Source organism: Aulonocara sp. 'chitande type north' Nkhata Bay, linkage group LG13 (assembly GCF_057382095.1).
Source record: "Aulonocara sp. 'chitande type north' Nkhata Bay isolate Kocher_YH1m ecotype deep benthic linkage group LG13, A_spYH_male_GT1.1, whole genome shotgun sequence".
Classification (NCBI taxonomy): Eukaryota; Metazoa; Chordata; class Actinopteri; order Cichliformes; family Cichlidae; genus Aulonocara; species Aulonocara sp. 'chitande type north' Nkhata Bay.
The window spans coordinates 28,049,117-28,075,177 of record NC_141356.1 but is presented as its reverse complement, the minus strand read 5'-3'; the positions used below and the strand labels follow the sequence as shown (position 1 = coordinate 28,075,177).

General features: G+C 39.6%; 2 protein-coding genes across 4 annotated transcripts; one reads left to right on the top strand and one right to left on the bottom strand.

Annotated features, from left to right (window-relative positions):
* Positions 1-1,074: 1,074 nt before the first annotated feature.
* Positions 1,075-11,767, bottom strand: LOC147316291 (adenosine kinase-like). The gene is made up of 11 exons (XM_086259685.1): positions 11,576-11,767; positions 9,391-9,465; positions 8,316-8,369; positions 5,141-5,219; positions 4,881-5,053; positions 4,686-4,794; positions 2,253-2,423; positions 2,116-2,151; positions 1,897-2,011; positions 1,711-1,797; positions 1,075-1,585 (listed from the first exon to the last, which is right to left on the bottom strand). The coding sequence occupies exons 1-11, from the start codon at positions 11,665-11,667 to the stop codon at positions 1,461-1,463; spliced, it is 1,116 nt and encodes a 371-aa protein (XP_086115811.1). The 5' UTR covers positions 11,668-11,767; the 3' UTR covers positions 1,075-1,460.
* On the top strand, positions 11,424-25,572 carry ap3m1 (adaptor related protein complex 3 subunit mu 1). 3 transcript variants are annotated; one of them, XM_086259684.1, is made up of 10 exons: positions 11,845-11,859; positions 19,865-19,955; positions 20,310-20,587; positions 22,925-23,096; positions 23,216-23,353; positions 23,471-23,556; positions 23,636-23,769; positions 23,901-24,108; positions 24,323-24,467; positions 24,582-25,572. In XM_086259684.1, exons 3-10 carry the CDS (start codon positions 20,315-20,317, stop codon positions 24,680-24,682), a joined length of 1,257 nt encoding a protein of 418 aa, XP_086115810.1. In that variant the 5' UTR covers positions 11,845-11,859; positions 19,865-19,955; positions 20,310-20,314; the 3' UTR covers positions 24,683-25,572. The 3 variants fall into 3 exon arrangements, with proteins under 3 accessions (XP_086115808.1, XP_086115810.1, XP_086115809.1); XM_086259682.1 differs by lacking the exon at positions 19,865-19,955 and having other exon boundaries at positions 11,424-11,859; XM_086259683.1 differs by lacking the exon at positions 11,845-11,859 and having other exon boundaries at positions 19,646-19,955.
* Positions 25,573-26,061: the final 489 nt, after the last annotated feature.

Below are 26,061 nucleotides of genomic sequence, written 5' to 3'. Positions count from 1 at the left end.
TTTATTTTTTAATTTCAAAATTTACCACAATGATGGGCAAACTGAAAATTGTTGACAGTAGGAACAAACAGGTTATAAGGCTTTTTTGGTGTATCTGAACATGTGAAGGAAGCCATGAAATTTAGGGACAGTGACCAATGATTCAGTCCAACCAGATACAGATTTGACAACACCTCTTACAGTATTTAGTCCTACACATATTTCTTACCTTTTACATAAACTTTGAATAAAGTTATATTCAAGTATTCAGCGTTTATCTCACCAGTGTATGAATCACAACACAGACATTAATACAGACGGTTTATAACACTTGGCCCCAGATACGATTTTCCTCCAATTTCTTATGAATCTTTATTTATTACTCGAGAAAACAGATTTGATAAAAAATGGAAAAAAAGAGTTATTTTTAAAAAATGATTTAACAGAATTGCCCCGAGGGTTTGCCATGACAATGCAGGAGAATGTTAAGTCAATTGAAAAAAAAAATAAATCAACTGAGAGAAAAAGTCTGCTTTAATGCCCACTGTATTCTTCTGGCAGAGAACCCCCAAATATAATGATGGATTCCCAGAAATGCATTATATATAGAAGGGAGGTCATGCTTATACATCAATACTCTCACAAGCTTACAAGTTTCCCTGCAGGCTCATATAACATCCCCAGGCCTCTGCCCATCAAGCCTGCAAACTGCTAGGGAGAAAGAAAGGCACTCATTATTTGATGCCGGTAACGTTTGAATAGCACTGACATAATCAACATTTTGCAGCTTTCACACAACTTAATAGGCAGAGGCCTTGATACATTTAAAAAAAAAAAAAAAAATGTACACTTAAAATGCCATTTGATTCACAACGGGCATTTTGTGAATGCTAAATCATAACATAATCAAATAAATCACTGCAGCACATTTCTGAGCCGCATTCAAAACTTCATCGGGGTTTTATTATTTAGTCCTGTGTGTGTGTAAATGCATCCTCCTGTTGCTGTAGCTGTTTGTGCTTGGACTCTTGTCTCCAAGGGGACAAAATAACACACAAAAAACATAAAACAGACTCACACGATGTTGACATGGGTGTCAGTGCATCCACATGCAAGAAATGTCAGAGCTGAAGTACAGTTCAAAACTGTAGAAAACAAATGTCCGTGAGAGCAGGATTTTATAGTTAGAGCCCTTTTTGTAAAGGACAATTACCACATTTCCTGGTGTTTCCATGATTCCTTTATGGTAATTTATTTAAACGCATTAAAAGTTCCCTTGGTTCTTAGCGTGGAAGATGGGCATATGAACTAAGAACTGATAAGAAATGATGTGTGGATAAATTAAAAGAAAAGAAAAAACTTGAAGTAAAACACATTTGAGGGTTGCACTTGTAGAAAATAGTGGAACTTATATGTTGGGGTTGTGGAGGCAGAGTGGGTATGAGGTTTCACGCTGAAGGAAAGGCTTTCCTGACCAATCCTCACTTGAAGTCTGGTTTTTCTGGGAAGCTGCAGCCTGCTCGCTGGATGATGACATTGGCAGCGTAGTGTGCCGCCTTCACACACTGATCCAGAGGTTGCTCCTGGACAAGCTCAGACAGGAAACCTGTGTTGCCAAAAAAAAAAAAAAAAAAAAAAAAAGAGGCTTCCACAATAAAAATCAACAGAAGACTCAAGACTGAAGCAAATCGACCAAGGCACAAAAAAAATAGCAACACCGGGGCCTCTTACCTCCTACGAAGGCATCGCCTGCACCGTTTGTGTCAACAATGTATTTGGGGTCAGTTTTCACTACAGGGAAGGTTTCAATCTTGTCACCTGGAAAGACGAGGAGAAAAACAGTTCACTTCCACACAAGGACAAGAGACAGAGTGAAACAGATGCCAGGAAATGGGAGAAAAAAGAAGGAAATATTACTTTGAGCCATAACCGTATCATCCTTCCCCTGAGTAATAACTACAACCCTCTGTCTCTTTTTGTTGTCTTTGGGTAGAGCCTGGGCTTTCCTGACAATTTCCTTAATGTCCTTTGTCTGTAGACAAAATACACATCAACACACAAAGCAGATGATACACAAATACACAGAAAATCCAGCCTTTCTCTTGTGTAAATGATAAAGTCTAACAGTCTACTCACATCAAAATCTTGCTCTTTAGCAAAAGCAGCTGCCTCCTGAGAAAACAACAACAACAAAGATCACATTGAGTTAATCTGAAATATGTGCAAATCATCAACGTTAGTGTGGAGATTTCACTGTGAGAACTGTGGCTTACTGTCTCATTGCCAAACAGCACATCAACGTAGGGCATAACCTGCATGAGGTTATCCTTGAAGAACTGGCAGATGAAGGGCGCAGAGAGGTTCATGCAAAAGAGCTTGTTATTTTCGGAAGCATGCTTCGCTACTTTCAGGATGGACTCCAAGGAGACAGTCAGGAAGAAACCCTGGAAGGAAGGAACGACACTGGGTCAGGACTAATCTGCTTTTTATATCTGATGGGTCTAATGAGTCACATACACTAAAGTCTTCAACAAAACAAAAGCCCCACATTGAGGGCACAAAGGTGAGTGAGAGCACAGAACGTCAGGCAGGACAGTCATTGTCACAGTTAAACCACTGAGTTATCACAGATTAATCCAAGCACGTGTTTGTGGTGCTGCTTTCGTCTTGACTCACGCTGCCAAACAATCTGAGCAAGCATGATATTAACCATCTCACAACCATCATCCACGCAGAGCACGAGATTCACATAATGAATACCAACAACACAGGAAGATCCAAGAACCATAAAAAAAAACAACACGGGTGAAGGCTGGATACTGAGAGAGATGCAGATCAGTACCAGGGTAAAACATAAGTGATTATGCAAGAGCACAGAGCAGGCCAAATAAGTGAACGCCGCCCTAAGTTAGGCCAGACTCACACAGGCTTAGAGGCCGGTCAGTGACCTCCCCACAAACCAAAGGTCGCTAGGGGAAAAAAAGCATTCCTGAGTGGTAGCCCAATGGTTGCTAGTAGAGATGGCACGATACCACTTTTTTATGTCCGATACCGATTCCGATATCATAAATTTGGATATCTGCCGATACCGATATGAATCCGATATAGTGTTTTTTAATCAACAAAACTGTTTTTAAAATATCTTTCTGCATTTTGTATAAGTTCATACTCAAGTTTAAAACAACAACTACACTAAAGCTATTCTGTTATACCTGTATGCAAAAAAAAATATTTATAGTTCAGCAATACTGATCAATCTAATAAACTTAAACCTACACCATCCTCCCTATTCTGGTATTTTAAAGAGTACTTAGCATAAATATTAAGCAACCTAACTAATAGGGTTCCAACTCCCAGCAACAACAAAAATAAAAAATAGGGAACCACCCCTCACGCTCCACCTCATGATGCTTAATCGCTGTAATCAACCTTAATTTGATGCAGTGTGAAAAAAAAAAAAAAGCACCGAAATCAATTATTTTTCAATATATTAAAATATTAAATAGATTCAACATCTTTCTTCAACAAAATTGCAGACTGCACAGATGGTATCTTCCCAAAGGAAAAAGTACTATAGCTTACTAGGGTATATATATATTAGACTTAATAGTCACTATATACAGTAATTGACTTATATTCATTTTACATCAAATTAAAACTTTGGGTGTAAGATTCAGATAATTATTTATTAAAAGCTCGACATTTTAAATGAGAATAAGAAAGAAAAGTATGTCTTTGTGCCCCCTTTTCCCAGTTAATGCCCTATCGGCTTCCCTGGCTAAACTTTGCTAGATCCGCCCCTGCACAGTTACCAGCCGTCAGCTACGTAGAAAAAGATCCTCGAGTAGAAAGTAATATTAAATACATTCTAACAACAGCTGATCAAGCTTAAACGTGCTGCTGTTGTTCAGCCGCTGGTTTCCTCTTTCTGGTGCAAAGTGGGCCAAAAACAAACAAGAGAGACTCACTACAGAAAAGCCGATCAGCTGATCGTTAAGCAGTTTCATGATTGAAGTAGCAGCAAGAAGAGGCAGTCGCTCCATATATCGCTTGTTAAGCTTAACGCAGGAATGCTTTACAAACATTCAGAGATGGACTTACACACTTGCTTTACTTCTCTCGGGGATAACTTTGTCGGAGATGAAATGCCGGGTTGCTAGCGAAGCTCCAAATGCTATCCAGACCACCGACAGGTCCCGCATGCCACAGCCGCTCTATCACGTGATGCATACTGCTCCGACGTGCTAACGTTCTGAGGTGAGTTACGGCGTGTTGCAAGTTTTGTGAGGTGCTTTCGTGATATTTAATGGATCGGATTACATTTTTTATTTTTCTCCGATATCCGATCCAGTAATTTAGGTCAGTATCGGACCGATGCCGATACGTAATATCGGATCGATCCATCTCTAGTTGCTACAGGCTGAAAGCAGTTGCATGATGAAATTGGTTGCAAGGAATTTATGCTGCTTCACTGAGATTGCTCTAGTCGCTTGTCTTGTCTTCAAATGCTCACCGCCCACAACTTTACTCGAGGTTGCCAGGTGGTCACCAACCATCTCCAGGCCCATGTGACCACGACCTCACAAAGTAATTAAATTACAAACCACTGGACAAAAAACAAAACAGATGCTTGTGATATGACTCCATGCCCACCTTAAAGCTTCATTAAAGTGGCACAAATTAGCATACAGTGATGTAATACTTACAGCAATGTAGTAGACTTTAGCTTTTTCCACCAGCTTCCAGTTCTCCTCGAGGTCTAGATGTTTATCCTTCTTATAACAGTTAGCAGCAGCTAGGTTAGCCACCAAAGACCTGAGAGCAGAAAAGTAGTGAAACACAGGTTTATAAACAGGTTAGATCACACTGCGTTTGCATGCTGTTAACATTCAATTACCCACCTGTTATCTCCGGTGATGCAAGCAGCACATGTCCCCGTGGGCTCCTCGTCCTGCTCGTAGTAGTGGGCGTCGACGTGCACCTCCTCAGCCTTCTGCTTCAGGATCTCTCCAAACTTGTCTTTGCCAATGCAGCCAAAGAACGTGCCCACCTTATGAGGTTCTTGGATCATCCACTGTAGACAGTAACAAAACCTCGCATCAATATCAGCCAGTACATCCTGCGCACAGAGGACAACATTTACACTTCAAATGAATCTCACCTGAGCGATCTTTATGGAGTTCTGTGTGGCTCCTCCAGCGTAGTATTCAACCTTGAACTTCTTCACCAGCTCCTCGAACCTACAGAAAGAAACAAAGGTGTGACTGACATTTCCAAAAGGAAAGTGTGTCAAACTAGATAGGGCCAATCACTAATCAGAAGTTTGAAACCTAGAGCAAAGGATTAATAATGATGACTGATCAAACCATGTTTGGCACCAAAGGTTTACACCTTATCAAATATACTTTATATATTTATTTGCTGAAGAAAATAACATGAAATCTAATGGTAGTAAAGCTTAGTTCAGTATAAAGATTGGAAACACAGCGTGCAAACTAATCCTGGTTTTTCAAATGACCCAAAGCACAATTAAATGAAGATATGTCTGATTTTTTTTAAAAGACTATCAGTTGAAACAGAGCTGACTTTCCTTGTTTTGATTCCTCCCTGGGCCACCAGAAATCCACTTACTATTGATCTAAGTGGTCTAACAGTGCACTGATAAGTGATATTTTTAAGGCAATCTCCATGTAGACGTCACTGCACAGAGCATTATTTGCAGTCTCTTCAAGAGTCCTGGAGACAACCCCCCCCCAAAGTTTGCAATTTTTCAAAAACGTTTTTTAAGGAAAATGCATTTATGTGCCTCTTATTGGGGAATATCAAAAGTTTTCCGCAGGCAGTGATTACCATAGTGCCATTAAACTGGTTTGCATGACACTGCATAATTGCCTCTTTTATTGGGTTTCCCTCTATAGCGTGCCTGGTGATGGTTTAGTCAGTAAAATCCCTTCGTATCAGACTAGACTCTGCAGACAGCAGCCTCATATTTTTTCCAGGTCAAGTATACAATACGTGCATGACTGACCACTGATTATACTATCTGAACCATTTACCACTGTTATATAACACAGACACGCTTCAATGTTCTGTTTACAGCTAAAGCACGAGAATTTGCCATCTTACGCTCCATAAATGTAGCCTACACACCATAATGTGTTTTTGTGGTTTATGTGAGTATCGGAGGCAGCATGTTCAAATACAGTACTGTGCAAAAGTCTTGAGCCACTTTGTTACCTTCTAATTTGCTAGGAAAATGAGCAACAGGTGCCGTGAATGACTAAATCATGTGCAAACATACATGGCAATACTGTAGATAAGGCAAAAATGGGGTCTGTGCGTTTGTGCACTTCTAATCAGCTTGAAAGTCAGTACTTGACATGAACGCTTCTATTCTTCAACACAGCCTGAACTATCAGGAAAGACTTCTTGTAATTTTCTTTAAATAGTCTTCAGGGATAGGTCGCCAGGCTTCTTGAAGGACATTCAAGACTTCTTTGGGTGTTGCTCTGAGGAGGCCAATCCATGACTTGTAGTGCTTGGGAAGCGGTTACCAATCAGAAACTTTCCAGGTAACTCAAAAGCTGATGGTACTTTTCTGCATTTATGATTTCATCAATTATGATAAAATCCCAAAAACCACTGGTTGAAAAGCAGAATCAAAGGATACCAGGGCCTCCACAGATGGCTGTAGACACTCACTGCTGTAACTCTCTCCTGACCTCTTGTGTACATATTGATGACAATCTGAACACAAACTCTGAAAGTTTGATTCATCACTCCTTAAGACCTGTTGCCACTAATTTTTAGTCAACCTCTTGTGAAATCTGGCATTTCCCTTCCTTAAGAATGGCTTCTGGACAGCCACCCATCCACTAAGAGTATTACAGTAGATGGACTAACTGAATGGCCAGATGCATCTCTCAGGTGCTGATTTTAAAAAAATATTTCTTAACAACATTAGTTTCAGATATTGGTCTAAGAACTCTGCTGCTTCTTCTTTTGTCCAGTTTCCTCAAGGTCACACTGTACAGCATGCTAACCTATGCCAGGTGTTTGGTTAATAACTCATCTTGTTGATGCAAAAATACAATTTTATGTCTGGGAACAAATTATGTTTGTCTGCAGTAGCCTGCTGGTAACAAAGTACCCAAGGACATAATTTAAAAAAAGACTCTTTTCTAAGTTCTTTATTATGTATACGCACAATCCTTGGTTCTGATTCATTCCTTTAGTTAGGTACCTTTTTTGTCCTTAAATAATTCATAGGTCAGTGTTAAGTGATTTAAACAACAATAAAACAAACAAAGAAAAAAAACATTGGTTTAAAGATCGAGTACAAGGACTTTATTAAAAATCGATGTAAGGACGGCCTTAACAGACCTTCAGAAAGCCTGAAGAATTATTGCTCAAGACCACTTTAAAACAATTACAAGAAAACATGGCTCTTTGGAAGCAAAATAGAAAGAAATGAGGGGCAGCTCAAGACTTTTGGACATTATTGCTTCTCTTCAGAAACTACAACAGGCCCACTGTTGCTAAAGGTCCTGAGACTGAGCCAGAGGTTGGAGAAAGGGTGATGGGAAGAAAAATGGAGCAAGGGTGACTGTCCATTGTAGGAATTATCTCCCTCTAACAGTTCCCCGAGGCGTCTTCACCGGGGGGGGGGGGGAAATCCCCTGCATGTTACGCTTCTGAGGACTAAATCGAGCACAGCCTGAGAGGCTTAAGAAGAAGCAAGACTAGCAGATTAAACGTGTGGACTTGCACCTTCTTGTAAGTGATCAATGATTCCCTTAGTTCACATCACAGATCAATATCAATCACAAACTGATACAAAAAAAGTGTCATTTAAATATGTGTTGACATCAAATAACATTCGTCCTCAAAAATGAGTTGTGCATGCAAGTGCCTGCCATTACTAAAGCACAACCTGTTGTCATATATAGACTGAACTGTGAAGAGTAGGAAAACATCAGTATAATCACACAAGGCCACATATGACTTTCTTATCTCATAATGTTAAATGTTTGCTTTCTGGCCCTTGTCTCAGAGGGACTGGGAGGAAAAGTGTCCCAGTCTGCTATTGGATGAGATGGTCTCACTGCGCTGAATCTGCTGCTCTACCACTGGCTGTATGTGAAGGCACAGAGGTCAATCGTGGCACTTTCTAGTGTGCGCTTGTTTTGACTGGCCCGCTCCAGAGCAGAGGGGTGCAAACTCAGTATGAATTCAGAACACAAGCCATGTTTGAAGATTAGGTAAACCCACATGGGAAGAGCTCTACAAAAACCTACATAATCTACAGTGAATGTTGCAACAGAGGAGATACTAACAGTTCTTTGTGCTTGGCTTCAGCCAGGATCTGATCGTTGGGTTTCAGAGAGTACCTGCAAATAATCAGAGAAGAAAAAAGAAGAAGAATTACTTTCAAATAAAACAGAAATAACAAGCATGTGGACGCCATTTATGTGAGCCGGGATTTTAAGTGCAGTAGGAAAGCTTCCAAATGTGCTGTTCGCACATTTTTCCTGTGAAAGTGTGATTTGTTTTCCTCTTGCTCAAATAATCTCAGCCCAACTAAAGCTAAATAAGGTATGGTTTCCTTAACGGGAGGTCACACAACGGTAGGCTGGGGATTAAAGTGCAGTTGTAGTTGTGCTTTTTTGTAAGTGGGACTGAATTAGAGCTACAGTCGGCTGGTTTAGCTCTAATCCAGGAGTTTATGCAAGGGGTTAATGAGTGGACGCTGAGCTGCCCTTTGTCCCGTCTGTCTTGGTCAACTCACAGAGAACATGGCTACTCTGAGCAGATCTCAGCTGATAGCTCCCACTACTACAGAGAATATTTAAATGTGTCATGTCAATACAATCCCTGGATTTCTACATCATAGGTAATAATCACAACTTCTACAGGATCTTTGAAGTCCTGAGTTTTTGGTGATGTAAATACACGTGATGATCAAACAGGGTGCGGTTTCTTTTCAGGATACATTAAAGCAATGCATCTGCTGAACGTACAGCTCTGCTGACGCTGATTATTAGACAGCTCTGCCGCTTCCTGTGCTCTGCTTCCCTTTATCGTCCTCATTTTGCTCCTTGATCAAATTACATCAGGGAATCTCTTTCTCCTCCAGCCTGTCACTGATGTGACCTCACTGATACCAAATGTCTCCCTTTCAATTGATCTTATGTGACTTGCAAAAAGTAAAAAATAAAATCACAGTTCGTTACTCTTTCTCCTTTATAACATCGGGGTTAGAATAAGCAGCAAAGCAGTATTATTTTGGAAGTAAACACCTTCTACCAAGTATGTGTTTACATATATATGCACTATTTTATTACCACTCATTACTGGACCAATCAAAAGGGCAGGATTACAAGCACTCGTGATTCTAATTCTCATACTTACTTGTCTAAGAAATCTTTGTCCACAACGGCACAAATGTCCAGCAAGGGGTTTCCCATCCCAAAGAGTGAATTAGTGCTGAAACATAAAGACAAACAGATTTGAGCTACATCTCTTAATTTTAATACGACAGCGTTCACAAGTCATCTGTACATTAAATCGTTTCAGTCCCATCGATTTGTCTTCACTTTAATAAAGTGCTCTTAACAGTTGAGCTGGAGTGGAAATCCATTACTCCTTTGCTCTGGTTGAGCAATCTGTCAAATGCTCAGGCATTTCAGAAACATGCAGAAAGCCAAATTGCACTGACTTAAAAATTTATGATTGCTCACTCCAGTGAGCGTGCCATTTTATTTCTATTCAAAAAAAGATCTGTTTCCACCTGACTTTAATTATGTGACTTAAGGCACAGCACGAATCAAAGAGACATAAATAGGAAACATGCATGACTCATCAGAAGGCACTACAAAATCCAGTCAGTCATGCATGTAACTTTGTTATGGCGTCACAACGTGGCAACATCAGGACAGCAGTACACTCAGTGTGCGTGTGCTTCTGCTGCTTGTGTAGTCTGTTCTTTTTCTGGGTCAAGCAACCGAAAGTAGAGCTTGAATATCACAACTAAACATGCTGACAAAAAACCAAAACAAATAACAGAATTTCAGAGCACCACAGGAACCGCTACTCTGTGTCAACATGTTGGGCACATCGGTTGCCAAATCCAGCCAGCGAGTTAGTCCACAGTTGTTTCACCTGTAAGCAAAAACTGAACTGTGCGTGCATTATAATCCACATGCTGCCACCACGTGCCCTTAGATCTCAGTCTTGGTGTCATTTTCACAGGTGCCCTTCATATGAACAATTTTTTTCTTTGTCAATGCTTTTGGGAACCCCCCCTCCCCCAGATGGAGCAAGTCTTTGAACACAGCTCTTCAGAGATGCCACCTCCACATGAACACATGGAACCATACTTGCCCATAAAGGTTCTCTGTCTACTCTCGCCCAAGGCAAAGATTTACAGTTAATACGAAAGAACAGCTTTTTCAAAAAAGCAAAGAGCAGGGAGACGCCAAGACCTGACGGTGACTTACGCTACACAGATGGGTTTCTGTCTCGGAAAACCGTCCAGTCGATATTTGCTGCATCGTATCTACTGTCTCCTACAGCACATATATAATTTCCAATGTGTAGTCAGATGATTACTAGGCATGTGCAGACAATTACACTAAACCATGCCTGCCTTTAGATCAACTCCCCTAACGTAAGCTTGCTCTTACCTTGCAGCAGACATATTGTTCCTCTTTGTGTGCACACTGATAAACCTGTTGGGCGACCTAAAACCGGTTGAAGAGGGAGCTAAAGCATTAAAAAAACTTGACAATTTCACCTCAGTGTGCAGGAAGATCGATTTACCCCTGCAAACACAGCTCCTCCTACTCGGAGCTGGCCGATTGGAGGCAAGGGCCACGGCTGTGTGTGTCTCTGTGGTGATTGGCTTGTCTTGCTGACTCTAGGCTCAGTTCACTCACTCATTTGAAGCCAAATTACACCGTGAGAAGCGTGCTGCTGATTGGGCTGTTGGAGTGCCGCAGATGAGGTGAATGTAGTAATCAGCAGCAGCCATCAGATTTCTTCAGAGGGGGTGGTGATGGTGGAAGCACTACAGCATTGCAATGACCGCCATGTGACTTGTTTCACAATTGAGTGTTTTGGGAGCTGGTAAGGGATGGTTCTTGTAAGCTTTCTCTGCAGCTGTGCAGAGTCCCACACCAAGTCCCAACATTGCTTTCTGGTGGTGCTCATGCTCGACCACAACCTAAAACCTGCCACAGCTAGATGGGCTTGCTTCACCGCAGAGGTGCCCAAACCCAGCAGGCTTTATGAGCCAACAGTTAGCTAAAGCCCTGCTTACCAAAAAGCAAAAATATCAAAGGACTTTGCACCCGCTGCTTTACGCTACGACCTCGCCAACATTGAACTGCTTCAGAGGTCTCGAAAACATCCCAAATCAATGCCTAAATTCGCGATTTTGTGCACGTGTGTGTCTCTCTCTCTCACACACACACAGGCTAACAGTGTCAACCTTTTAAGGTTTGATAGCACATATATTAGCATTTAACTTGGAAGCGTGGGAGGAGGGTCGTGTCTCCTCGCTGTTATTAAGGATATTTTTTTAGTCTTCGGTCACCTTATTTTGACGGCATTCTCTTTGGGCGGAGGCTCGGGCTTCTCCTCCTCTGAGAGTTTGGGTTTCTTTGCTTTGGGTTCGTCTGAAGCCATGTTGACTGGGTAAAGCACGTTGCGATCACCTTAGCCGGCACGAAAAAGCGGTCATGCTATGAGCAATGGGGCTGTCGTTGTTTCTCCGGGGAATGGCTCGCAGGCAATAGTTCCCTCCCGCCTTTGCAGAGCTAGACCAATCAGAAGCCTGAAATATGACGCCGTGCAGGGTTAACGTGAAGCGATGGCAAGGTAAGGAGCAACTTTAGTCACCTCCATGACTATATATATATATATATATATATATATAAAATGGGAAATAAGTGCGGCAGCGGTTAGTAGTCTTAATGAATCATTCTCGAAAAAAAACCCATTCTCGTTTGGTTTTTGGCTGGGTTTTGTCCCACACTGCTTAAATAATTTTGAGTTTCCCGGTCTGGGGAGGCCAATCCATGACTGACAGTGCTCCATCATGGTTTTTCTACTCATGCATGTGTGTTTGGATCATTGCTAAAAAAAAATGAAAATGCTTTCCAGGTGTTAGTACATGGTGGATCAAAACATGATGGTATTTTTCTGCATTAATGATATCAATGATTTTAACAAGCTCCCCAACAGTCTAAGGAGCTTGGAAAGAAAAGCGTCTGGACTTCTTTAAGTTGCTTGAAGACGTTTCACCTCTCATCCGAGAAGCGTCTTCAGTTCTAAGGTCAAATGGCCGAGAATCCCAGATTTAAACCCAGTGGGAGTATCCCCCCCCCCCCCCCAAAGAGGGGCAAAAGGACCTTCTGATGATCCTCTACCTAATCACATGTGCCAATACTCCCACTGGGTTTAAATCTGGGACTCTCTTCAGTCCACTTCTGGTGTAATTTGGCATACCTCATTTCGCTCTGCCACCTTTCCCATGAGAATATTTGTGATGAGCCTTTAGTGAAATATATTTGGAGATGGATTAACTAAAGTGTCAGGTTTTTGCTGCATTTTTTTTCTTTCAATTGCATTTTTATAACTTCCAGATAATGTTCATCTGCTGTAGATAATTTCTTTTAGGCCTGGCACTTCTTTTTTTGCAGAGTTTCTTTAGATCTTTTAAAGACACATAGAACACAATGCAGTGACTCCCTGTAATGAAAAAGACGCAAAACATAACGAAACAAAAAACATTTTTTTCCCAGCACAAGATGTCTTTTACCGCATCTATCTAGCCATCTGTCTATCTTAGGAGTATCATACATGCTAAGAGAAGACCGGGATACATTAAAAGCTAGTCTAAATAACTTTCTTTAAAAGGTTCTAACAGTGAATAAAAAATATAACAGCTTAATTATGGGTTATAGGGTATACTGTCTATCTTTGCCGAGGAATGGTCGGGAAGCGCTGACCGAAATCCTGCAAGACTGTACTGAGGGAAACAAAACCCCATACCCCAATACGGCGCCGGGCTATAGCTGTCCGTAAATATAGCCTGATGAAAAAGCCGGAAACTTTGTTATCAAAGTGCGGCTCGAGTTAACGCCGAGGTTGCTTTGGTATTTAAACCACCCAGGATATTGTTTTTAATAATATGTAGGCTTTGACTTTCTGATTTGTTTTCTTGTTGTACCGGCTTCGTTGCGTTTACGTGTTGGTAGATCTGCAGGCGTCTCCTGAGCTGCTCGGGGAGTTGTGCACCAATTTTTGGTTCAAAAGTTGTTTTTTTTCTTTTCTTTCTTTTTTTATTTTTTTTAATTGAGCAATTGCAAAATACAAACTCGCAAAGAGGATAACACAGGTAATAATACAAATAAGAATTTGGAACAGTACAAAACATACAGTATTAGGGGAAAATTAAAGAGAAACACAAATTTTTATTTTTTTTATTTTATTTTATTTTATTTTAGAAATTCTGCCTCAGGATAAATGGTATTTAAAGATTTTGAATAAAGAATTTGGACAGGTCGCCAGTCTGTCGCAGGGTGTACCCCGCCTCTCGCCCGACCCTATGACAGCTGGGATAGGCTCCAGCACAGCCCCCCCCCCCCCCCCCCCCCGCGACCCTGAAAAGGGTAAGCGGATGGATGGATTTTAAAGCGTGTTTCTTTAACTTTAGGTAGAATAGGCCATTTCATACATTTCGAGTAAACTTTATCAAATTTATTTGAAGTAACTCAACTAGAACCATTCCAAGTAACCATTCTATCATAGCTATGGAATATTTTGCCTTTGATGAAACTATTAGGGTGACCATATTTTGATTTCCAAAAAAGAGGACACTTGGCTCAGTCGTGAAGAACTTGCTTAAAGAAACACATTTAAACGATGCCTTCTCCGTGGGGTTAATGAATTGTGAAATAAAATATGTCATACAGGCTTTTACAAGTCAACAAGTGCAAAAAAATAAATAACCTAAAAGCCTCTGGAATTAAATAATGGTACAGAAATAATGCCTCATCTGTATAAGAAAAATTACCAGTGCTGGGTCAGTACGAGGGAAATAATTTTGCAGTTCGTCTGAAAAGATGGACTTGCGCTTTGGGATCTTTTAAACATCATTAGGCGCGGTGCTGCGCGCTGTCTGTCCCGTCTGTGAGCCCAGAACACCCATAAGGTTGAATTCTGAGGAGAGAAGTTATTGGTAAATATAATTTTCCAGTAATGCAAAATCTGTTTGTGAAAGTGATAACTTGATTGGGATTTTTTTTTTTTAACCTCAAAATCACATTACAAAATAAAGTCTAAACCTCCTATTTTATTAAACAAGGATCTTGGTATGTGAAACCAAATGGAGTCAGGCTGTGACAGACAAGATTTTAACCATTTAATTCTAAGGGTGCCAACCATGGATTCAAATTCTGGGGCTTTGATACCAACTTTATTGTATTCCTGAAATCTTTTAATGTAGTGGGTTTTACTCTTCCACAAAAATCGGAAAATAACTGTGTTGGCATTATTAATGTTTTTAGAGGAGATATATAGAGAGTGACAAGGATAGATCAATTTGGAGATACCTTCAGCTTTGGATAGGATGTTTCTACCATAATAGTGAGGTCTCTGTGATTTCTTCATATCCATGATACGGTTAGAAATATTAGTGTCTTCTCTCCTAATGAGGCATTTAGATATTGTCAGCCCTAAATATTTGACTTCAGATTCAACTCTAATTGAAGCAATTGAGGACTCCAACCTTGTATGAATCGGGAGTTCACAGTTTTTGATATTAAGAGATAAACCAGAAGCTTTAGAGAAGATTGAGACAATACTTAAAGTTTTATCTACCATTGATTTATCTTTCAAAAAGCTAATGTATCATCTGCAAACTCACTTATTTTAAAATCTTTATTAAAAATTGATATTCCTTGTATGTTGTTAGAATTTTTGATTAATAGTGTTAACAATTAAGCTGCCAATATAAAAAGCTTTGGGGAAATAGGGCATCCTTGTCGGATTCCTCGTTGCACTGAAGCGCCTAACAATTCATCTTGGTGTCTCCAAGAAAGCCTGCCAGGTTTTTTTCAGCAGTGCTAAAAGCTTAAAAGAAGCCATTCAGCTGCTGCTTTAAACGCAGTAGTGATGACTAAATTGTCAGCTTGATTTTTTTTTTTTTTTTTTTTAAATCTTAAAGCAATCTAGTCTGGCCTCAGAATTAACATCTGATGTATATTTTATTTAAAAACGATGTAATTAGAATTTAACTTATATTCTTCATCTTGTCTCCTCATATTATCTTTACCATCACACCCCACCGGCCGCGGCAGATGGCCGTCCCTTCCTGAGCCTGGTTCTGCTGGAGGTTTCTCCCTGTTAAAGGGAGTTTTTCCTCCCCACTGTCACCTAGTGCTTGCTTATAAGGGATTATTAATTTATCAGGGTTTTCTTGCTGCTACTGTAGGATCTTTATCTTACAGTATAAAACAACTTGAGGAGAAAGTTTGATGCTATATTAAAAAATCTTAAATTCAACTGAATCTTAAAAATGTAATATAGCATCACATCACCATAAAATCAACGGCTGAAAAATAAAACAATAAAAACAAAGACCTAAATTAAAAACAGTTTGATTTGTTTTGTGCTTTCAAAATATATTGTCAGATATGAAAAGTGCTGCATTTATATGCTCTGGTCATCAGTACTGGTATTTTAATGTATGCAAACACAGGGAACATACACTGATGGGTAATCAGAATCAGAATCAGAATACTTTATTGATCCCTGGGGGAAATTATTTTTTGTTACAGTGCTCCATTTTAAACCAAGTACCACAGATGAAATAATTAATGAAATAGTGAAGTTTATAAATGAAATAGACAACTATTTAATTAATTATTAATTTATTTCATAATGCAAACATGTAACAAGCAGTTCTCTGTATTTTGTAGCTTTTTTGTTCATCATTTTCAGCATGGAGAGGTTGGAGGCTCTCCACCCTGATGAAGAAAAGTTTTTGATGGAAAAAAGCGTTTGTTTTTCTCTTAACTTAGGTGGATTGGGGAGGAGCCCCAGCTCGGGGTTCGCACCATGACTCAGAGAGATTGTCATTTCACCCACACTGGCTGATGTGTTAAGACACACCTGACTGTATCAGAGATCCTCTCTCTGACAACATCGTCTCGCTGAGGTGGATCATCTAACTTTCATTCTGACTTTCCTTTTTTGGATAAAACGAACACAAATAAGACAAATTAAAGCCTTCCAGTGGCAGCTTCCAACTACTCCCATCCTCACCCTGCATTGTTACAAAGGCACCAGTGTATTTAAGAATAACCTTTTTATTAAGCTGTAACACATTTTTACACACACACGGTCCCCGTCCAAAAGCAGGTCCAAGAGTTTGTTTTTCTTCAGCACTGCATTTTTCTCTGCTAGGGCCCTTTTCCGCTTAATCTTCCTTGGCTTGTTTTTTCTATTTTTGAAGTACAACCTTAAATTTGCCTTTTCTTCTTAAACAACTTTAAGTTTTTTCTCGACAGTAAAGAAATGTGTCGGCCTCGAGTACATATTCTGTTATTCTTTTTTTCATAATTTATCTTCTATTCTCTTTCTTCACAAGTGTCAAACTCTAGGCCTCGAGGGATGGTGTCCTGCAGGTTTTAGATGTGCCCTTCATCCAACACAGCTGATTTAAATATCTAAATTACCTCTTCAACATTTCTTAAAGTTCTCCAGAGGCCTGTTAATAAACTAATCATTTGATTCGGTTTTATGTTGACCCGGGGTGATATCTAAAACCTGCAGGACACCGGCCCTCGAAGCCTGGAGTTCGACAACCCTGCCTTAGTTGCTCTTGGGCCATGAGTTCGTGTTTTATTCAATCATCTTTTTGCTTCAGTTCTATAAAGTTTTGTTTTTTGTTTTTCATCTATTGCCTGGCTTAGTTTGTGCTCCAGGGCCTATTTCTTGTTTCAGTTACCTATTTTCAACTTGAAGGGGAGTCAGGAGTTCCACATGTTTATTTTTCTGCTCCCGTATCATTCTATCAATCTCAAATTTGTTCTCAAGATCTTTGCATTTTTTTTCTAGAACCAACTATGACCAGCGTTGGGCAAGTTACTTTGAAAAAGTAATTAAAGTTACTAGTTACTACTTCAAAAAAGTAACTATTGCGTTACTTTAAAAAAAAATGTTTAACCCTCTGGGCTCCACGGTATAATTGGCCATTTTTCTCTACTTTTGATTTTCCCTCTATTTAACCTTTAAAAACGATTTACTTTGCCTTGTTTGGTATCATTCTTTTAAGCACAACCTCAGGTGTCTGGATTTACAGTTATGTTTTCATTTAGACATACTGTATTAACACCTTATAAGTGCGGCAGCAGTTAGTAGTCTTAATGAATCATTCTCCAGGATTTTTGAAGGACATTCAAATCTCTTGTTTGGTTGTTGGCTGGGTTTTGTCCCACACTGCTTCAATAATTTTGAGGTTCGGGGTCTGGGGAGGCCAATCCATGACTGACAGTGCTCCAAGGAGTCCAACAAATAAAAACATATGTTCAAGACGAGATTATTGGCTTGTCTCTCAAATAATAACTTATGTTACTAAATGTGAAACCCAATCAACCCCACTTACTGATCACTGTCTAATAAGTCTCTCGTTATCCTTATGTAGACAACAAAGGGCTGAAAGCATATGGAAATTTAATAATAGTTTATTGCAGAACAAAGACTTCTGTACACAAGTTAAAAAAAATAAAATTAGAAATTGATGACATGATGTCTAATGTTGGCAAATGGAAATGGTTCAAATACAGTGTTAAACAACTAGCTATAGAATCTGGGAAAAAGTATCAACAGAAAAATCAAATTGAACAAATACATTTGCAATGTGGTAAGCCTGATATAACTGCAGAAGAGTCAGAAAGCTTACAATCTTTACAAACACAACTAGACGATGTGTACCTGGAAAAAGCTAAGCGAGCATATGTGAGATCTAAAGCCAAGTGGACTGAACATGGGGGGAAATCATCTTAATTTTATAACCTATAGAAACGTAGACAAAGGGAAAAAAAAAACTAAATTGAGTAAGGATGGCACTATGATAGAGAAAATGTGTTCATTTTTTTACTTAAGAAATGAACACATTTTATCCGTAATCAATCAATTCATTCGGCGTTATAAAACACATTACATTAAAAAATCACAACTGGTCAAAGAATACACCAAAGGAGGTATAAGGACCATTGATTTTCAATCAGTGGTTGGAGTATTTAAAATAAATTGGTTAAAAGTCTTTATATTAAAGCCTGACTCCATGTGGTTTCATATCCCCAAAAATATTTTCAAAAAGGTGGGAGGGTTGGCTTTTCTCCTGAAATGTGATCTTAATATATCGAAGTTGCCGGTCAAACTGTCAGAATACCATAAGCAGGTCTTGTCTTATTGGAAGATGGGGTTTTCCCATAACTTCACGCCCCATGGCTCCACCTTGTGGAATAACAGGACCATTACAATTAGGAATAGGAAGTCATTATTCATTAAGGAGTGGTATGAAAAATAGATAATTTTTATAACAGATTTACTTGATGAGAAGGGGCAGTTTCTCGAATTAGGTGTTTTTAAAGTCAAGTTTAACATTCAGTGTTCCCTTAGAGAATATAACAGAGTTTGCAATGCGATCCTTCTACCTGTGCTGAATTTGATGCAAAATCATTTCCATTATAAGGACAAATAAGTTTACCTTCTTTACAGTTAAATCAGATTCCTTTAATCAATAAAAAGTGTGGTAATAAAACCATAAATAAAATGTTTAAAAATATATTATTTCACGATTTTAACAAAAACACAAAATTAAAAGGGCGTTATTTCAAAATAACAAACAAATAGGCCATTTCAAAAAATGTGTATATCCCACCCAAAGTTGAAGAAATGCAATTTAAAATAATTAATGGGTATTACCCAGCAGCAGAAACGCTTAAAAAAGGTTTGGATTTGAGATGGAGCCATATAAATTTGTTTACAAAAAGAAGAAAGCATTGACCACTGTTTTTTTTTTTTTTTTTTTTTTTTTTTTTTTCCCCTGTTCAGTAACGACTAAATTTTGGCAGGATTTGGTAAACTGGATGAGTTACTCTAACATAGGTTTGTACAATAATGATAATCTGTCAAAGGAACTTGTCATGCTTTGTAACATTGTAATAATTATGGGCAAATACCATATCCATAAGTGTAAATGGCGAAACAAAAAACCTTCCCTAAATGGGTTGAAGATTGAATTAAAGTCACTTTTAGAACTGTTGAAAGACTCATGTGAAGATGCTGCTTTGATATGTGAAAATGTGACCCAGTTTCTATCCCTTTAATGAATGTGCCCTATGTATGTAAAAAGTAAGCCTCATGTATGGAAAAATGTTGTTAGAAAAAAAAAGTGAAATGTCATAAGAATGGCCTTCACATATTTATATTGTAACTGTTCTTTTGTTTTCTTTTCCTATTTTTGGGGGGTGGGGGGGTTGGGGGGCTTTTTTCGATGTTATTGCACCAATTTTATCTCCCATTGAGAGTTTGTAAATTTGTGCTAAGTCTAAATTTAAAAAACAAACAAACAAACAAAACTGAGGGGAAACAAGCCCCGGTCCCTCCACACGGCGCCGGGTTATAGCTGTCCGTAAATATAGCCTGATGAAAAAGCCCGAAACTTTGTTATCAAAGTGCGGCTCGAGTTAACGCCGAGGTTGCTTTGGTATTTAAACCACCCAGGATAATGTTTTTAATAATATGTAGGCTTTGACCTTCTGATTTGTTTTCTTTTTGTACCGGCGTCGTTGCGTTTACGTGTTGGTAGATCTGCAGGCGTCTCCTGAGCTGCTCGGGGAGTTGTGCAGCCATATTGGCTCAAAAGTAATAATCTTGGCACAGAGGAGTGGAGTCAGCAGGTAAAACTTTTTCTTTTTTTATGATTTGTGATTGTTTTAAGGCTATCAAATATATTTAGAGCTGCCATGCGGCTGTTACGTCTCTCACTGTCAGGTTTATTGATCACATTTAAGGTTAATTGCAATGTGACTCTTATACCTGAGGTTAAAGTTAGTTTGAGAGGTTGACTGTAGGAAGGTACATGTTAAAAAGTGACATCGCTTTGTTTTGATTTGCGCAATGTCGGGTAACTGTCAGGATTTATTTATTTTAAAATCTGCTGATTTTATCCTTGCCTGTCACTCTTAGTTAATAACTGAGCACAACCAACAACAACAACAACAACAACAACAACAATCACTTCATTGTTGCAGCTGAGATGATCCACAGCCTGTTCGTCATTAATCACTTGGGAGACATCTTCCTGGAGAAACACTGGAAGAGTGTCATCAGCCGAAGTGTGTGCGATTACTTCTTCGAGGCAAGGGAGAAAGCAGTGGATCCAGAGAATGTGCCCCCTGTCCTCCAGACCCCACACCACTATCTCATCTCCATATACAGGGGAAAACTCTTCTTCCTCTCTGTCATCCAGACTGAGGTCCCTCCACTGTTTGTCATCGAATTCCTGCACAGAGTGGCGGACACATTTCAGGTGTGGTTTGAGCGCTGTGTTCTTCAAGTCTTTGATTGTGTCTAGAAGAAGTAAGACAGATTGTGGTTCACGTCAAGTGATCAGATTTCACTTCCCCTTAGCTGATGGTCTGGAAGAATGCAGTTAAGGAAACAAAAGAGATTGTACAGTTAAGGAGGAAGGTGTCATTTTTACTTTCCTATGTGAGATTTTGGAAAATCGTTCAGAGTTGTTTTAACCAGCTATTAAAACGCATAAACCGTGTATCATGTGCAAGTAAGAATGTCAGTGCCTGGGCCTATACAAATGGGAAACCTTAGATGATTCAAATATGGTAGTTATTAACTGAGCATAACAAAAGAAGTTTCTGCCTTCTTCTCTCATACGCTTCTGAACGGACGCCCCATTCGGTCTCCAGTTATAACCCAGAGACAAAGTATTGGTCTTGTGGGGAAGTGCCTACAAGAGTGACATCAGAAGTTCTGTGAACATTTGATCTGAACCGTGTCACTTCCTTCCATTGACCTGTATCACCGTTTCTGACACAGTGGAGGAAATCCACTGCGTTTCACCAGTGTGCATCAGAACAGGACTCTGAGGAAGGGATCCATTTGTAGCAGGAGTGTGGAGAGGAGTGTGGCGCTGCACAAGAAGCTTCAATTTTAGGATTTGACAGGTGCACACTCACCTTCAATACAAGTGCAGTAATCAAGAAAAAAAAAAGCCACACATGTGCATGAAACATCTTAAAGCAGTCTTCTAGTCAAACTGTGGTTGTTAATCTACACGGGGAGTTATTTTTTTTTTTTCATGACTTGAGGCTTTTAAGGCATTGCCTGCTCTAAGGCAACCTAAGCAGCCCGTTAAAACTACACAAAGCCTGTAGTGACACTTTGTGTTACGGTCAAACCCGGGGAACAAATGTGTCTCACCATTTCGCACTCCCTATAAATTAGAAATCAAGTGTTTAGTTACCTACTCTTTGTGACCAAGGAAGTAAATCTACACACAAATGATCGAGGGACACATTTCCAGAGAGTAACCAGGTTAGAGTACAACATTACAACATCAGAGAAGAGTGTGTGAGTGTGTGTAGGCAAGTCTTGGAGAAAATATTCATGTTAAGGAAGTAAGAATATAAAATGATCCTTTTTACAGAAAAGGTTTCTGGTGTGTTATATGGACATGATGGCAACAGAGGCCAATACTCATTTTATTTATTTTATTTTATTTTATTTTTTATTTTTTTATCTTGTTCATTATTGTGTCTTTTGTATCATGTTAACAAAGTAATCTTTCCACCAGTGCATCCTAGAAAGCTTTCCACTGTTCCCTTATTCATGAAGGTTCGCCACTGCAGGTGGAGCCGCATATTTGTTTTGGTAGATTTTTATACCGGATGCCCTTCCCGACACAACCCTTCCAGGTGTTCCTGTCTTATTCAGGTCTCAAACCAGGGAGCTGACATAATGTGTTAACTCTACACCATGAAGCCACGAGAAATGCATCAGAAAACAATCTTCCTAAAAATAAAAAAATATATATAATTATATAATTAAAAAGAAAAAACCATTGTATTTCTATTACAATAAAGTAATGCACAGGAATGATCCATGGATGCAAGTATTGAGTAAGATAAAATGTACCTGCTGTAAAAATTAAAGGAGGTATATAAAAATATAATAATTACATTTTTGGCTCATCCAGCCTAAGGAGTCATGGGGCTTGTACATTTGCCCCTCTGTCCACCAACCATAAGAATCGTTACTACTCCATCAGTATTGGTCAGATTTAAGTGAAGCTTGTACCGAGCGAGCACTTAATGGGACTTCATCCATCCTGTGTTAAAGATCGAGGTTGTTTGTTGATTTATCACCACATTTTCCAGATTTTCACACTATAACCTTCATGCACACTTAACAACTTATCAGTTTCACCAAATTCCTGCTCTTGAAGTGTTGAATCCAACCCATCCAGCAAAGTTGTTTACATAAGATTCTCAATGTTGATAGATTTTGCTTACACAAAACGATAAAGGACTTTGTGAAACAGCAAAAGTTGTGAAATATTGTGTTGTTACACATGTTACCACTTATACCATGCATACCACTTCTATCCTGCTGAAAGATGATCATGATCCTATTGGTCATGGAGAGAGTGGTCCGATTGGTTGACTTTTTATGGCCTTGGTCCTGGTCCGTGTGCTGTAGATGATGCGGAGAACAGTGGCATCGTCTAATATGAACATCCATACGGATACATCTCTGATGGGCCCCAGATGGCTTGCTTGTGTATAAGTGCTTGAAAAACATCTACATAAACTTTTGGCTTTGGTGTAACGGGCAGCTTTGTTGACAGGACTACTTTGGAGAGTGCTCCGAAAGTGTGATCAGTGACAACGTGGTGATAGTTTATGAGCTGTTGGAGGAGATGCTGGACAATGGATTTCCACTAGCAACAGAGTCCAACGTCCTCAAGGAGATGATCAGGCCTCCCAACATCCTGCGATCAGTCGTCAACACGCTAACAGGTAACTGGAGGTCACCCTGACTTTGGAGTGTTTACCAACCTCTAAACTAAAGTACAAGTAAACTCTGCAGTGTTAATGTGTACATTTGTGGCTTCACCTTGGTTTTGTTTCTTTTTCAGGAGGTAGTAATGTTGGAGAAACATTGCCACAAGGTCAGCTGTCAAACATCCCATGGAGGCGGGCTGGTGTCAAATACACCAATAATGAGGCGTATTTTGATGTGACAGAAGAGATAGACGCCATTGTGGACAAATCCGGTACAAACTGACACTTATTTGTATTTGATCAGCACATATTATATTGCTGGATATTTTGAAGTCCCTTTTCTTCATGTAAGGTTTCATAGGTGAGATTTATCGCTCCTCCTTTTCCAGGTACGACAGTATCTGCAGAGATCCAGGGTGTAATTGAAGCCTGTGTGAAACTCAGTGGGATGCCTGACCTGACGATGTCCTTTATGGTGGGGTAACTTCCTCTCAGTCTTTTATGCCTAACCGTCAGTGCTTTGCTTTTTTAACACTTCTTGCTGTTGATGACAGAATCCTCGGCTTCTTGATGACGTGAGTTTCCACCCATGCGTGCGGTTCAGGCGCTGGGAGTCGGAGCGTGTCCTGTCGTTCATCCCACCGGATGGAAACTTCACGCTCATGACCTATCACATCAGCTCTCAAAAGTAAGCGTGGGCATCATTTCTCACTTGGAGATGAAATAATTCAGATTTAATTGACTTAAATAAGAACATTCACACCACCAATCATTCAGGTTTATTGTAGCCATTGTTTTTTTTTTTATGTCCTTCCTCAGTCTTGTAGCTATTCCAGTGTATGTGAAGGAGAGCATCAGTTTCTTTGAGGCAGGATCTTGCGGTCGCCTCGACATCACCATTGGACCCAAGCAAACTATGGGGAAGACAGTGGAGGACCTGAAAGTCACTGTCCACATGCCCAAGGCTGTGCTTAATGCCAACCTCACAGCCTCACAGGGAAACTACACCTATGACTTCACTACAAAGGTAACCAGCCACCACAAAGGCTGTCATGAGCAGTAACACAGCAGGAGTGAGCTAAGCGAGCAGTTAGGATGCCTTTTGCTTTACTACAAACCTGCACACAGGTGTGCTGAATATCAGTCACCAAAAGCCTGAGAAGGTCCTGTCCTGGTCCAGTTGTGGATGTTTTGGAGACACTAAAATGAATAAAAAGCATTTATTTTTCCTCTTTTGATAGTTGTTGGTTTGGGACATTGGTAAGCTTAACCCCCAGAAGCTTCCCAACTTGCGAGGCAGTCTGAGTATGCAGACAGGAGTGCCTAACCCTGAAGAGAACCCCTCACTCAATATTGACCTAAAGATCCAGCAGCTGGCCATATCAGGTAATCTATCAAAGCGTGACTTCAGTCAAGTTTGAAATTTAAAACCGTCGATCCCTTCAGCCCTGTTATTTATCTTCCTTGATTTATATTACACTGCTCTCCTCCTCTGTGCAGGTCTTAAAGTGAGCCGTCTCGACATGTACGGAGAGACGTACAAGCCATTTAAAGGTGTCAAATATGTGACTAAAGCGGGCAAATTCCAAGTGAGGACCTGAGCAGTTACTGTCAGAGGTCAGCAATCCAACATGCCAAATAGAAGTTTGCCGCACCGCTGACTCAACTATCCAATAAGTCTTACATATCCACCTGCTCATTGTAATTAATGAACAATTCTGCATTTTTTTAGGTTATTTATTTTGTTTAGCATCATATTTGTATGAACTGATGGTTTTTGCAGCTTGCAAAGGGAAGCCTTAATAATCAGCGTGACTTAATTGAAGTGCTATTAGTTTCTATCCAGTTTGAATGTGACTCGTTACTTTCTGTCTTTTAATTTTTTAAAATCCAACACATTTTGAGTGTTGCCTAAGGGGAATATTTTGGTTTGAAAAAGGAGATTTACAGCTCACTGCCACGCTCACCACTGCACCTCTGCACCTAAATGAAGTTGCCTGCATGTTGCCTGAGAATAAACCGACCTGCCTTTGAAAACTTTTTTTTTTTCGTTAGTCAGTTTTATAAAGATATTTTTATTTTTGAAAGATGAAAACTCTTTATCTACTTTCTAAGCAGCTGCAGTGTCTTCACGCCCTGCTGGTGTTTTGCACTCCCTCTCTTATGTGGCCTTTTTGGAGGAGCTTCTGATGCTTCTTATAGCACAAAACGTCATGTTTTGGATGCCAGAGGAAATTAAAACAAAAAAATGTATATCCTCCATTCAAGTGTGGTGAAGACTTGTGGTGGTCATCGTTTGATGATCAGTGACTCAGACGGGTTATCGGGAACACTTCTGTCTGAAGTCCACAAGATCCTCAAATAACCTCAATTCCAGCTTCTTTACTCAGCACAGCATTTGCACAATCAATTGTTTATGTGGGAAATACTACTTAAAGCTCTTGTATGAAGTTGAATCTGTATTTCAGTTTATAAGATGTCTTATAAAAACTCTAAAATGAAAGCTGAGTGGTTGGGTTTTTTCACCCTTTTTCTGGTTTCAAAAATTGGATAGTAACGCAGATTTCATTAATTTTACTCCTCTGACCACCTCAGTGAGACAGTTAAAGAAGTTCAGAATTTAATAGGTTGAACATAAATGTAGGGATTTGTGTAGCCCCAATTTTTAGGGGCACATATTTCAATAGACAAATTATTGCATGAATTTAATCAAACCTTTCAGGTCTTGAGGCTGATTAATGTTTTGTTTTTGTTTTTTGTTGTTCCTCTTCAGTGGACCTGAGGACTTTCATTGTTGCTAACCTCACCAGTGTGTTCTGTCTTTTGGATGTAAATTCACTGGACATTTTATTAGGTACATCAGTCCAACTGCTTGTTAATGCACATATGAAATTAGCCAATCACACCAAAGCAACTCACTGCATTTAGGCATGTAGATGTGACTGATATGACCTGCTGAAGTTCAAACTAAGCATCAGAA